The 14,418-nt window shown below is 41.0% G+C and overlaps 2 protein-coding genes across 2 annotated transcripts; one reads left to right on the top strand and one right to left on the bottom strand.

The window, feature by feature from the left end:
* Positions 1-602: 602 nt before the first annotated feature.
* Positions 603-6,434, top strand: LOC122658593 (BTB/POZ and TAZ domain-containing protein 4-like). Its single transcript, XM_043853616.1, has 6 exons — positions 603-750; positions 2,348-2,620; positions 3,745-3,875; positions 4,819-5,125; positions 5,200-5,513; positions 6,020-6,434. The coding sequence occupies exons 2-6, from the start codon at positions 2,372-2,374 to the stop codon at positions 6,147-6,149; spliced, it is 1,131 nt and encodes a 376-aa protein (XP_043709551.1). The 5' UTR covers positions 603-750; positions 2,348-2,371; the 3' UTR covers positions 6,150-6,434.
* Positions 6,435-8,341: 1,907 nt separating this feature from the next.
* LOC122658590 (formin-like protein 6) lies at positions 8,342-13,926 on the bottom strand. Its single transcript, XM_043853611.1, has 4 exons — positions 12,380-13,926; positions 12,083-12,282; positions 10,534-10,775; positions 8,342-9,984 (listed from the first exon to the last, which is right to left on the bottom strand). The coding sequence occupies exons 1-4, from the start codon at positions 13,909-13,911 to the stop codon at positions 9,190-9,192; spliced, it is 2,769 nt and encodes a 922-aa protein (XP_043709546.1). The 5' UTR covers positions 13,912-13,926; the 3' UTR covers positions 8,342-9,189.
* Positions 13,927-14,418: the final 492 nt, after the last annotated feature.

The following is a 14,418-nucleotide window of genomic DNA, read 5'->3' as shown; positions in this document are numbered from 1 at the left end:
CCTGTCTACCTCATCTCCTTTCGAAATGATCCCCTGCCCGTCCTATATGATGATGCCCTATGGGACCCTAAATTTAACGGACAAATATTGTGAATCCATAGTATTTCTGACATTCCAGGAGTCTGATCACAGTGTGAAATCACCATGAGTGCCCTGGTGATGGAAACCTTTGAGCTCATCAAAAGGTCACACTTTATTGGAATGTTTCTATACAGCTAGCTATACATGATCTGGTAGATGACTATCCAAGGGCATATAACGAAGGGCGTACATTAATGGAACAAAATTGAAGCGTATATTATCATGAACACAGATGTAACAACTCACAACCCCGATGGTTAATTCGGTTAAGCGGTTTGGGAAGCGTGTGAACAGATCGATCTCTTCGTGAATCTATTCAAAATGCCAGACGCGGTTCTTATCAATTCTTCGGCTTCAGATGCGGGAAGAAGGATAAGAGAGAGAGAGAGAGAGCTGTTATCCGTAGTGTCGGGGACTGGGGATTCTGTAATAAAAGCACAATCGATCGCAGATCCCAATGGGCATCTTTAAAACTGCTTCCGGCCTCGTTCCGATCCCATTTCTTTTCTTTTTGCAAAAGAAGGGTTACCTGGTTTCGAGGCCGGTTAGCAGTTTTAGGGGTTCTGTAATGAATTGATCCGTTCCATGGCGAGGCTTCTTTGATCGTTGTAGGATTCGGAAGGGAGTGATTCCCATACTGCTTCGTTTGGAATTTCTCTGATTTCCATAGGTATTCGTCCTCCTTTCCGATTTTTCTGTTTGAATTTTTTTTTTATATTCTAGATTACTTGCTTGGGCCTTCTATGAATAAATTCACATGCAGTTGTAGTTATATTTCATGATGGATGAACCAGGGGAACAATGACTGAATACCCATTGGCATTTCCATATTTTGGACTTGTAACCATGTCTTGTTTAATTAATTTTAGACGATCCCCAATGATTTATAATAGTAACAACTGGTATGCATGTTGTCCAGTCTGAAGACTCTCAATCATTCCATCTCTGGCTCCCTTTACAAATTCTTCTTTCTTTTTTCAGCCAAAAATCATTTTCAATTAGATCATCCTTGTTATCCATTGAAAAATTGGACTTTCAATTTTCTGGGCGAAAGGTTTTTAAAGTAGCAACACATTATATGGTATGGAATCTTGGCTTTACGAGGTGTTCTACCGGGTTGGGCTGACATCTGTATCTGTCTATGAGCTAATTGTGGGAGAGCGACAGAAGCAGATTACTTGCACCACATATGCATTCATGGAATAAAATTGAATGCATGATACAAAGATTCCATGTATCGAATTTTGCATTACCCACCACCAAATTTGCTACTCAAATAATAATAGAGCAAAAATTACAAGGTACAGAGAATTGATGGAGAAATTTGTGGCTCCAGCAGCCCCTTTTTTTTAAAAAAAAATGAAGTTTTAATGAGCAGAATTGCTAATTTTATAAAAACAATTGAATTATTGTATCGGCTGCTTATCTGTCACTCAAACTCAGAACATGTTATCTGTAAACAAAATTCATGTACTTGCCCCTCTTCATCATTCTTCTTGACTGACCCTGTGTTTGTCTTAGAGGGCAGGTAGTAAGCAACTCTCCGTATTTGGTTTTCGTCCTTGGGGAAGTTATATATGCACGTCAGAAAGACCATGCTCCTAATTTTAACTGTCGAAATTGCAACTATAGAAAGGATATAAATATTGAATCAATTAACTCTAGTTTCACCTTAATCATGCATCTGCTCAGAAAGAGAGGCCTGGGGATTACTTTTGTGCTGCTGGTGTGCAATCCGTGATACTCTATCACTGTTGTGGAAGGGAGGGGCAGTGGTGGTAGAGGAAGAAAAGAGAAAGAAACAAAGCGGTTTTTAGAATCCTAAGGTTTTCCTTCTTTGTCCCCAAAACAAGTATGAAACAATTGCATTACAGGGTCTGCCTGCAGGATGACATAAGCCAAGAAGTTCTAAGGAAAGAGACCATGTGATCAGAGTTAAGTGGACAGCTGATCTGACCATTGTAATCAGATTTTTTGAGGACTATCTGGGCATTTTGGTAAAATTACTGTATAGGCCTATAGGGTTTTGATATAAATATGTAGTGAGGGTTCTTTCTCTGTAACGCAATCTGAGAGAAGTGTGAGGACGAGCGGTTGTAACCCTATTCTCTGTTGATAGTGAAACTGATCTCATCTCACCGTGGACGTAAGCAATCTTGCTGAACCACGTAAATCTATGTGTTTGTTTGTGATTTCCCTTCTTTTCTGAATCGTTTTTTTCAACAATTAGGTATAGTGTCATCATCATCAGTATCGTTTTATGTGCAGGAGCTTAGAAGGGGTTGCAGGGATGAACTGTGAAGTATCTCCTGAAGCTGACAAGAAGAATTCCCCCGAGGCACCTCCATTTCCTAATTTTATGACTTATGGTTATTATCGAAAGACATTGGTGGTAAATGGAGTACCATTAAGGGGATACACATGCGTTCCAGCAGCAACTCAAGATTTGTGGAAACGTCTCTTCAGTGAAGGTTATAAAGCAGATGTTTCTATCCAGACTGATAACAGTGTTGTCATTAATGCACATGCTAGCATTCTTGTGAGTTCCTCCTCTTTCTATCGTAAAATAATGAGCTATTTTATGCTCTCTGACTAGAAGTGACTAATTATTTTGAAGCCCTTAAAGTCTGGGATCCTTCTCTTTGTTTCCTTTTTCAATGGAATCAGAACAAAAAGTGATTGTGGGTTTCTTGGTAGTCTAGAATACTTGTCAGCCTATCAATCTAAATTTACAAGAAAGGCTTCTTTTGCACTTGCAGCATTTGCCAGTAAGCGCCAACCCTCTTGATCACCCCCTTCCAGGAAGCAAACAAACTTTTGGAATTGTCTCTCCATAGATTTCCATAACAATCCATTTTGTTTCTAATCTATTTTGTGATTTGCCTAAAAGGTTTTTTGAAGGGCTTTGGAGTGTTGAGTTATGAAGTGCCCTATGTTCAGTTCAGGAGGGCCTTTAGAGAGTCAGTAGGTATTTTCAATGATCCTTTTATTTCCGGACACAACTGAGATGAAAAAAAAAAGAAGAATTTAAACAGCGATGTTGGATTTACTACAGAACCTGTATTTAATGCTTTATGCAAATTCACTTTTTAATACTATAATCTGCAAGGAGAAAATTTGTTGGATGAATAATCTGGTAATCAGTCCATTGAGATTCTTGCATCTGGTTAGGCATATTAGGTATCTTGCCTCCAAAGTGCCCTCATCGTTCCATTAGCTTTCACTATCTGTTAATGAGATGAAGGTCAATCTTCCCAAAAAAGGGTTGTTTGACTGAGATATTTTACCATACTTGTTTGCCTTAAATCTTTGACTTTATTGTTCATGTTATCTTTATATAGTTTTGGATGAGACTTGGCTTTGGGTGCCCCCCTTTTAGTTGTTTTACTTCTACATGTCCCTTCCCCAAAGTAAAGCTTATTAATCGTGGAATTTTATTAGTTCAGCCTCGTTGAAGGATCTGTAGACTATCTATCATCTGAGGTTGGATTATCCAACATGGTGTCCAACCAAAGGACTGCTTGTGTCTAGTATGATAAGCATAATTAACACTGGCCCTTGCTTGTTAAACAGTAGTGTTGGACTAGGGCTATAAGCTATTCCATTATTCTTTAGGAGTTAAAAAGAAGACTTAAATTAACCGATTGGGATGTGTACCAACAGGGCATGGCTTCTCCTGTGATGAAGTGCATGTTGAAGCACTCAAGAGGTCGTGGTCGACGGCGATCAATCTCCATCCAGGGTGTCCCACATCAGGCAGTCCAAGTCTTCATTCGCTTTTTGTACTCTTCATGGTAAATCTTGTTGTTTCTTCTTGCAGTTTCCTTCTCATTTTAACTTGCTGTTGGGTGAATAGGACTCATATAGTTCAAGGCTGCGTTTGGTATGCATTCTAGGTCGATAATGCTCCAAGAAGTCATACCAAACACAACCTTAATTTCAAAAGTTTTCTATATGATTCCAAACGCTTTCAAAATATAACTGTATAGTTCATTCTCTTTGACCACATTTTAGAGTTGAGGATCTTCAGGGGGTGGAGTCCCATGACCCAAAAAATATTGAGGTTGAGAAGATGAGATGACAAATATACGTTTAAATAGTGGGTCCAGATATTTAGGATCATGGGTGGAAAACAAAGGCTGCATTTGGTATTATTTCTTGGAATGCATTCCAAGGATGCATACAAAACGCATCCCAAAATGAGCAGGCAGCTAAGAATTGAAGCACTTTATCATGGTCTGTGGATTTAACTTACCATTGGATGCATAACACTATCATATAGATCAAATGAATTGGAGGCTAGGTATTGAAGCATTTTATTTATGGTCTATGGAGTGTGAATGCTTTATGATTCTATCCAATTCGACCAGTCTTATATTGATTGGCCTTGACATTCCTCAATTTGAACACTGCTTCTCATCTTAAGTTTCTGCTCTGATGGTATTGTTGATCTTATTGGGTGCTTCCTATCCCTAGTTTAAACTTCTTTCATTGCAAACCAAACCAGTCTGACATGTTCTAGGATTTTATGTGGTCACTGTCATGGTAGTGGCATCAACAATAATTATAATTAGGGTATAATAAAATGCAGCAGCAATTTTTCTTATAACTAAGACTCTTTTTTTCCCCGCCTCCCCCTCTCCAAGAAAAAGGAACTATGTTGTTTGTTATCTTTGTTTTTGTTGTTTATTACACTGCAGTATTACTAAACTGTATAGTAACATGTTTCGCTTGTAGCTATGAAAAAGAAGATATGAAAAAATATGGTTTGCACTTGTTGGTGTTGTCACATGTGTTTGTGGTTCCCCAGTTGAAGAGAGTGTGTGAGCAGAAACTAGAGCAGAATTTGCTCACTGTGGAGAATGTAGTTGACATCTTCCAGCTTTCACTTCTCTGTGATGCACCTCGACTCACCCTTTTTTGTCACCGTCTGATCCTAAAGAGGTTCAAGAATGTTTGTGCAACTGAAGGATGGAGAGTGATGAAGCAAAGCCACCCAAGGCTTGAGAAGGAACTGTTAGAGTCAGTGGTTGAAGCTGATTCGGTGAGAGCTTTCTTCTAATGTGCCCCAGTAGCTTTCCTTCATTGTAGTTTCTAATCCTTCTGATTTTTTTTCAGAGGAAACAAGAAAGGGCAAAAAAGCTTGAAGAGAGGAAGATGTACATGCAATTATACGAGGCAATGGAAGCACTTGTTCATATATGCAAAGATGGATGTCGGACTATTGGTCCCCATGACAAGGTTTTGAAAGGAGACCAAGCGCCTTGTGGTTTTGCAGCATGCAAGGGGCTAGAATTGCTCATCCGTCACTTTGCAGGTTGCAAGATGCGGGTCCCTGGTGGTTGTATCCATTGCAAGAGAATGTGGCAGATCCTGGAACTACATTCACGCCTCTGTGCTAAACCTGATGTGTGTAGGGTTCCATTGTGCAGGTTCACCTCATCCCTTATCTTCCTTCCTCCCCTCCCCTTCTTTCTCCGGGCACCACTTCTCTTTCCTTTTCGCATGGTGGAATGATCTGTCTCAATCTTACAGTAACAAAGAATAGATGGTTCATTGTTCAAAGAAAAAGGGAAAAAATAAGAAAAGAAAAAAGAGATGGTTCCACCACCTGGTTGATCTTAGGTTAATAGTTGGACCAAATCCATCGGTGTAACCATCTAACCTGTAGTTTTTACACTGTAGAATTTTCCTTGTTATTAGTAGCACAAATAATAGTGGGCGATCCTTGTCCCAACGGTTAAGTTGTGCTATTGCAACCATCAGGTTGCAGGTTTGAAACATGGAAACAACCTCTCCACAAATTGGGGGTAAGGCTGCATACCTTTGCCCCTCCCTGCAGTAGTAGGAGCTTCGTGCACTGGGATGCTCTTTTTTAATTATAGCACAGATAATGTAAACTAGCTTAAGCCTCTAAATGAAGATACTTCCATTGCAGGAATTTTAAGGAGAGATTGCAACTACAGAACAAGAAGGACAATATGAAGTGGGAAAAATTGGCGGAAAAGATCCTGAGTTCGAAGAGCATTGGTGGAGGACCATTTTTTTCATTGGCAAATACTGTCTGAGCTTGAGTTAGGAGGTTGGTTTCTCCTTGTACAAGCTCCTGTTGTAAATTGGGTTCACAGCCTAGACTCTGTGAGAATACATTGGTCAAAAGACCAATGATGTCTCTTTGTAATGGAAAGTAATGAAGCCGCAGAGAATCACTTCCAAAATTTGGCCCCAACGCCCTATGAAGTTTAAAACTTTTAATGGCAGATGACAAAAAGTGGGATAAAATAGCTGATAAATTACAACAACCCAGAAGGTGATGGGGTATCTCAGAATTTGATTAAGGCTATAAGAGGATTGCACACTTCAGTTCTCTTGAGGAGTGGAGGTTGAAACTCACAGTTTTCACCATCATCCCCCCCGCCCCCCCTCTTTTTGGTGGAAGTAGTTCAGCATTTCATGGGTGCCATCAAAATCTCTTGGGCCACAAAAGTCAGTAGATACAAATGTTCCATACACATAATCATGTGATTTTCTTCCCTTTTAGATGAGAAATACATGTATGGTGAATGTTCCAAAAGGAAATATGAATCCAAATGTTCCATAAACCTAGGAGTTGGGCTCCCAATGCCTGTACCTGGAATCTTCAACCATGCCATCAATAGTCACGCGGCAGTTTGTCTATGAGTCAAATTCTGTGTCATCTAACTACAGACCAATCCAACATCTACGCTTCATGGTGGAAAAGATTCCAGTTGCAGACACGGCAGCCCATTGCATCTGATCAATTCTATGGAAGGGCAGTAACCCTTGCATCTGATCAATTCTATAGGAGGGAGAGAGGACCTAAAACTAGTAAATCTTTCTGTCAAACGGACGGTACCCTAGCCTGTTGTTGCCGGGTCTTGGGATCTAATCCCGCCGTCAACTTGGAGTGCGGTGTAAGGGGAGGGGGAAAATGTTCTGAGTACCACAAAAGAAAATCTGTAAGGTAATTTTCCTTGCACTGAGCCTCTTGCCTTACAATAGCCTATAGCTTGATCGAATTAAGCTGTAACAAACAGAGTCTGGCATTCAATGGCATGTAACATTTGTCTCAGCATTGGCACCTCCAAAGCTGGAGCTAGTACTCACAGTTTGTGGGTTTGTTCAGACTGCCAACCAGTGTGCAGGGTCTGTGACTCTGTGTGTGTGTCGACACTGTTCACATGCTTTACCTGTACTTCTATTCTCTTCTAATAAATCTAGTTTATCAGGCTTTGATAATTCCCTCCCATGCTCATGAAGCTTTGGGAGAACTTGAAGCATCGATAAAGTTGGTGCTGGGAAGTATCTAGCTTCCAGATTCTTAACCCAGAAAGAGCAAATCCCTAAAAGAATTTTCACTAATATCATTAGCAAGGCAAGATTATTAAGTTTTGCTTTCCTAGTTTCCTTACCTCCTCGCTTCTTCTCAAATCAAATTGAGTTCAGGATATGAAACTCACCAAACAATCATAGATATGATTACTGTATTAGTGACTGATTCAGGTGCGAGGAAAGAGATTAATGTAACTCAAAATGGAGCACGGCAATGGGTCTGGGTTCTCTGTCAAGCTCTTAACAAAGCTGTGGCAGTTAGTTGCATCCTCTATCCTTCTTGCAGAATCAGTCTAAAAGCTCGATTCAAGCAAAATTGTTTAGTGGAGACACTCACTTAACAAGGAAAAGAACTCATTCTGTGCAGAGACTGAGAAAATTACCTCCCAGGCTCAATACCTGTAGTCAAGTCAAAATTTGATCATACACAATCACTGGAGAAATTCTCCTCTTGCTGCCACTAGCCGTTGGGTTTTCTAGATCTAATAGTTTGTGCCCAGATCCATGAGATTATTCTCAAAAGACACCAAGAAACGTGAAAAATGGATCACTTGAAAGAAGTCTCTTGGTACTAGCCATTGCTACCTCCGTTTTGATACTTTGACACAATTTTGAGCCAAAAAAAAGCTAAAAAATGCATGAAGACGGAAAAACTTAAGCTTATTCTTCAAGTTAACTTACAGGGTATACAAAGAAGAACAAAAATTAAGCAAAACTAAATTGCAGATACTTTGAATTGACTTCATACTGTGTTTTGGCATGAAATATACAAAAGTCAAAGTACTGTTCCTGAGTTCCAGCCTGAAGAGCCCAGGAACTAGCAATCTCTTGTTAACTCAGAAAGACATCACCAAAATGTGTAGGCAGCAGCTACTTATTATGAATTAATATCAAAAGAGATTACCCCAAATGAGAAAATTTTTGTTTCCTTGATGGACGTTGGGTTATAGATTACAGTTTTGGAAGATTATTTTAACTATGTAAAATTTGGAGTATGATGTGTGGATCAATATATTACAGAACCATTCCCCTACAATGCATGATTATTCTTCTCAGATGTTCTCCATGAACTGTAGGTTTGCGGTATAAAAAACCTTGAGGTCTTTTTATTGCTCATGACCTTCCACTCTTTTCTAGGCTTCTTGCCGACCAACCACTGCATTTCTCATACGGCTTCTTTAGTCTTTCTGGAAGCAATCCTTGTGAATTGAGAGTCTCTATCTTCCATCTGGAAAGGTGGTATCAAACAGTTCAAATTCCCATCAAAGCCATTCCTTTTTCTTTCTATCAACCATTCCTTTGGATTCCTCAGAAAACAAATGCCCTGTGGTCTTTGGTACAATGGAATATCACTTAACTGCATAACCTCTGAAGAAATTCAAGTGCAACAACTTCATGCAAGAATTATTCTCATATGAACTTCCATCCTGCTTGCTATTGAATCTTGCATATCAGTGGATGGATCTAATAGAACCCCGCCATCATTCACTCCTGCATCTTACCTCTGTCAAGCATACCCAACCCAACATCAAGAGAAAATCCCTGAAAATTATAAAGAAGTCAAAAGAATCATATCCTCCACCGCATTCTCCATGAAAATATGGAGGACTCTTTTCTTTTCTGGGGAAGCCAAAAGTAGTTTGATCAAGAAAGTAATAGCTAGCTCCTAATAACATATAGTAAGTGTGGACCAGTAGCATATTAAATAATGGTTGGATTCCAAAAGAAATAGAGGTGCACCATCTTCACATAATATTATGGAGATGAGCTTTCATCATCTGAACTTCCATGCTGCTGTCTTGTATTGAATCTGTTAAGGACTGGTAATGAAACATTTGCAGACATCCGGAAGGATCTGGAAGAACCCACAATTGTTCTCTCATGTATTTTTCCCACTTCCTTGCATACCTGATGCAACACTGAGAGGAAATCTCTTACAATTACAAAGATTCTGAAAGGATGAGCCTCCTCCTTTGCTGCATCTCCATGAAAATATTCTGTGACCTCTTTTACAAGGCATAGAGCTTTTCTTTCATCAGCCTTGACCCTAAGGATCTCCTCTTCAGCCTCGTTAAGAAACAGCCTCATGGCCTCAAAGAACTTTCCCTGTGCATTTGACTTCTCGTATTGTATAACTAACTTGACTTTATCAAGCCCCATTTCAAGTTTTGATACATAACTGCTTAGAACATCTGAATCCATTCCTGCTGCTTTTTTGACATTCTCAAGTTCTCTGCCCAGTCCGGCAACAACCTGCAATCCTTGCTTCTTGAAATCCTCCTCCACTTTTGGATGCATTTTGTTGGGAAGATTCTCAAGTGGAGGATCAGAACCTGCACCTTCAGATCTAATAATCTCTTGGACCACAAAATGGAGCAAAGTTGTCTTCCCATCTGTTCCTTTGACATCTACCAGTTTTAAGAGTGTTTCGAGCTTGAAAGCTCTTGCATCACCACGGTTGGTGCCAACATTCATTCTGTTCCCCGTTCTGAGTACAGCTTCCAGGAGTTTGAGGAATAGCCGACTGTTCTTCAATTCTTCACATGCTGCCTGGAAAATGTTACAGATAATGAGCTAAATTTCAAGAGTGAGGGATATTAAGGGACATTTACTCATTTGTCAATTTCAGATGAAACCATCAGTGAAATTTCAGATGAAACCAGTGAAATATCTGGTTTGACAAGGAAAATCTAGTTATTTTAGGCTGTGTCTGGTTAGAAGTACAGTGAAGCCAAGGGAAATGTTTTTTTTTTAAAGGAACTTTTCTAATCATTACCAACAAAGATTGTGTAGCTAACTCAGATGGAGCTTTGGTGGGTTTGGTCAAAATTGACCCAGGTCATATAAAAGATACAGCTATTTCAAAAAGTGCACTTGAAATCACCAAATATTTCAGTTACATCTCTATTTCTTCTTGCACATTTTTCATAGTTTGAATACAACTTGACAGATGTAACTGGGGTAGGGTATAAGTTGGTCCTTTGGGTAGGGTAACAGACTTCAAGACCATATGCTTATGGGGCTGTGTAACAGCATGCACCTCATTACCGAGAAAATTGTAGCATTCAGAAACAAATTGAAAGTTTTCATCAACGTTACCTCTAGGGTTTCAAAAGTCTTCCTCAGGTATTTCACCTCTGTCTCAAAATTGGCCCTGTATAGCATTGCATCAACTCTTTTAAAGGCAAATGGTATATCAAGCACAGCCTTCAGAAATCGCTCTGCAGACCCCAGTTTTGATATGTCACCACTATAGTCTCTCAGCTTTAGTTCTTCTTCTTTGGTCGGAGCCATCTTCACCAGAGATTCCAAAAGCTCAGCACCTAAAGCTTCTGGATTACCTGTGACATGCAGTGCGTGGCAGGGAAAATAGAGTATCCCTTGTTAAATGACAGCATGTGAAGGCAAAAATAGTAACAAACATTTGTTCAGTTTATTCACTTTTAACATGTTCTTATAACTTTTCAAACTGAATCATCTATTGACATTATTAAGGTTGCAAATAATGTTGTTTGCCAAGCAGTCCTGTTGCAATGCACCAATTCATATTATCTGATTGCTGAAGTCGGCTGCCATTGGTATTCACTACCACATTGCTAAAACAATGAATGTACCATTAGTGGAGGGCAGTTTGATTTAATCATTAAGCAACCAAGGCTTCAGAAATGATAAAGGACATCTAAGCCCCTAACACACAAAGAGCAGACTGAGCAGGACACAGAGAACACTAATTTGAAAATGAGGTAGTTTGATAGTATACACCATACTCGTTTCCTTGCTTTGCTTTGCTGAACTTGTCTTTTTCTACTGACATTATCTATCAATACACACTTCAACAGTACAAACTTTAAAAGGCTGCAGTCTAGTAGGATTGAAAAGGCACACTGATCACTACTTTTAAAATTTTAACTTCTAGTGTACAAATATCAATTAGTTTCTATGCATTAATATCTCAGGTAGGTTGAGGTTTTTCTCTGCGGTAGAGGAAGAACCTAATGAAATGGAAAAAGGTCTTCTGATCATTTAGGGCTGCAATGGGCAAAATGCTTCACTATCCAGTATGAAAATTCTGTCGTGGCAATTTCAAAGATTTTGGAGATCACATTCAATTTCAAACAGGACTGGAGGTAATGGAGGAACATAGTCTACAACCTCGCTTCAATCTTCCATCTGATCCCAGCATTCTTAGTTCAACCTCTGTTGGATCTTAAATACAAGAAATCTGTCCACTATTAAACTCGGGTAAGCCTTGAGAATTGAGAACCGGTGTCAATTATCTCAATGGACCTGGCAATTAAAATCCTACCCTGAGAATTTGGCAGGCTGACAAGTCAACTGTTCAAGTTGTGCAGCAGGACTTGGATTAGTTGCATCTTTGTGACTACCTGGTTCGCCGTCGATGGCAATAGAGCGCATGAAGGCTTGCTATTCAGTAAAGAAAGTACATTAAATTGTCATTTTTCACAAGATTTAGACAATTTAATCACATAAATATTTTAAGCTCTACATCAGGTTCAACCAAATCTCCAAGAACTGATAATGAACAATATCTTGTTTCCCTGTTCCACACCGACTGAATGTATGCCTGACATTTTCTTCGGTGATAAATATAGAATGGAACAATTGGGAAAGAAGGAAAAAAGCTTACCATCTAGCAGTGCTTCGGACACTTCATCTCGTGTTACGTTTAATGCCCTTAAAAGTATCGCAATGTTCTGTGACTTCTTAGGGTCCAGTACTCTGTTCTCCCGTTCCATGGGAGGAAGAACTGATTTTCTGGTCGCTTCTTTATGAATCGTATTGGTAGCGTTGCAGCCGAAAAGACTCTCTATCATGTCCTCATTCAAACTGCAAACCAGTGAAAAGATTTTCAAACCCGACATAGAGGGAGTACCTGAAGATCAATATTTGTTCATCTCATCAATTTTAGTTTGGTTTCACTTACTGAAATGAGCTTGATTTCATCTGGTCCCACACCATGGCTCGATCTGAAGTAGCCCGTACTTTATCCCAATGCAAGGGCTTCAACTTGGGCTTGTTGGATCCATCCGTATCACCTCCACCATTGAGGCGCTCGGTAGAACTGTCACCATTCTGGGTGACCTCTGCAATCGATGCCGGTTTCTCCGTCGATGTGGTGGTGACCTTTGGGCTAGACATCTGAGGTTGGGGCTTGGGCGATGGACGAACCGGTGTCACTTGGACATTTGTTTCCGAAGGCAGTACTTTGGTTGATATTGCTGGGGGTGGTGGACGTGGGACCGGAGTCTTAGATGCTTGTGGGGATGGATCATTTATTGGCGCAGAAAGCTTCAAGTTTGGTGTCAGGGAAAGAGGTGATGGAACTTTCCTTATGCCCTTGGGAGGTGATGGCGTTTCGGGCTGATTATTTCGAGCTCGTAGCTGTTGTGGTGGTGGCGGCGGCGGTGGTGGAGGAAGTGGTGGAGGAGGAGGCGGCGGCGGCGGCGGCTGCATTGATATCGATGACGCAATGAGACGCTTCACTTCGGGAGAAGAAGAAATAGAAAGACGTGATTTGGGAGAAGATCTTCGAGAGTGAGGCGTGGAAGTAGAAGAAGTAGAACTAGTACCAAAGCTTGGACTTTTGGTGGCAGTGCTCGCATGGGAACTGATCTTTGGCCAAACCTGACGCGGGGCAGATACCCAAGGGCTCTCAGCAGTACCATGGCCATTCTCAACCGCTGAACCTTGAGGTGTGTAGTAGAATGTCTCCTCGTCAGACGACATGGCTGGAGGAGGAGGAGAAGTTTTGTGTGGTGGAGCCCTGCTCAGTGGGGGTAAGGGATGAAGTTCAGGGCTCGGACGGTGAAGCTCTGACATTCGGATGGGGCTGAGCTTGTGGTAAGGGGAATCAACCACCCCATTTACCTCCTCACCAGCGCCTGCAACGCCGCTTCTTCGATCCGAAGGCTCTATTGTTCCCAGGTAGAGCAAGTCAGAGTTTGGCCCCGTTGGTTCTTGCGCGAATCTCTGAGAGTTGTTCTCACCATCGCCACCAACTAGCTTCTGAGACTCAGGCCGATGTCTCACCCGGTGTCGGTACAAAAAGAAGGCAAATGCTGACAGCATACCCAATGTCACAATCCCAACCGAGATTGCAATTGCAACTTTCTTGGTCGGGCTAATAGGCTGAGCCGCCGTCGCTGGCACAACCGAAGAAGAGACATTGGCAGGAGGAACTGGAGGAGTGGTCTGTGTCTGAACGGGGCTCTGCCCTGTGGGGACTTCGGGGAAGAACGGCTCGTCTGGACCTGGGATTACCGGATTTGCCGGAGGTGGCTCATCCACCGGTGGAGGTGTCGTCTCCACTGGAAACAACGGCTGATGCAGAATTCTCCTGTTACCATCACCGCCGATTTGACTTTGGATTCCAGGGTTTCCACTAGAAAGACATACAGAAGAAGAAGATAGAACCAATGACAATAGCAGGATAAGAGTGAGAAGAGGATCTCTCATGGTTCTTTGTTTTGTTTCTATTTATTACTTCATTGATGATTTTAGATCCTCTTCTCACCAAAACTACCTTCCTTCAGTTCCTCTCTGGATTAGAGACTCTTCGCTGCAACAACACCAAATGCTTCGCCAGTTGCCACTGTCTGTGTGTGTGTGTGGATGAAATGTTCTTCACTGATTGAGTCGATGAGAACGGAACTGGAAGCTTCTTTCGGCGGTAAGATCTGGATTCTCCGCTGACGTCAGCAGGAGTCAATTTTTTTCCATTCTTTTGTGGGCCATAATTCGAAGGGGACAGGAATTATACGTGGCATTAACACGTATCTACTTTTGGAACCTTTTTTTTTCATCGGATGAGGGACCCACTAGGTCTTCTTTGTTTTTATTTCTCAGTCTTATTTTACGTGGAGGTCATCTCATCAATGGCGGTTCTAAATTCTGTAATGTTCAGGAAGAGGAAAATGACCAAGTTGACCTATTTCCGTATTCTCCGCCAAATTTCCTATAAAT

The sequence above is a fragment of the Telopea speciosissima genome, chromosome 4, assembly GCF_018873765.1.
Source record: "Telopea speciosissima isolate NSW1024214 ecotype Mountain lineage chromosome 4, Tspe_v1, whole genome shotgun sequence".
Taxonomy (NCBI): Eukaryota; Viridiplantae; Streptophyta; class Magnoliopsida; order Proteales; family Proteaceae; genus Telopea; species Telopea speciosissima.
Note: the sequence above shows the minus strand (reverse complement) of the source record. Positions and strands in the feature narration are given on the sequence as shown.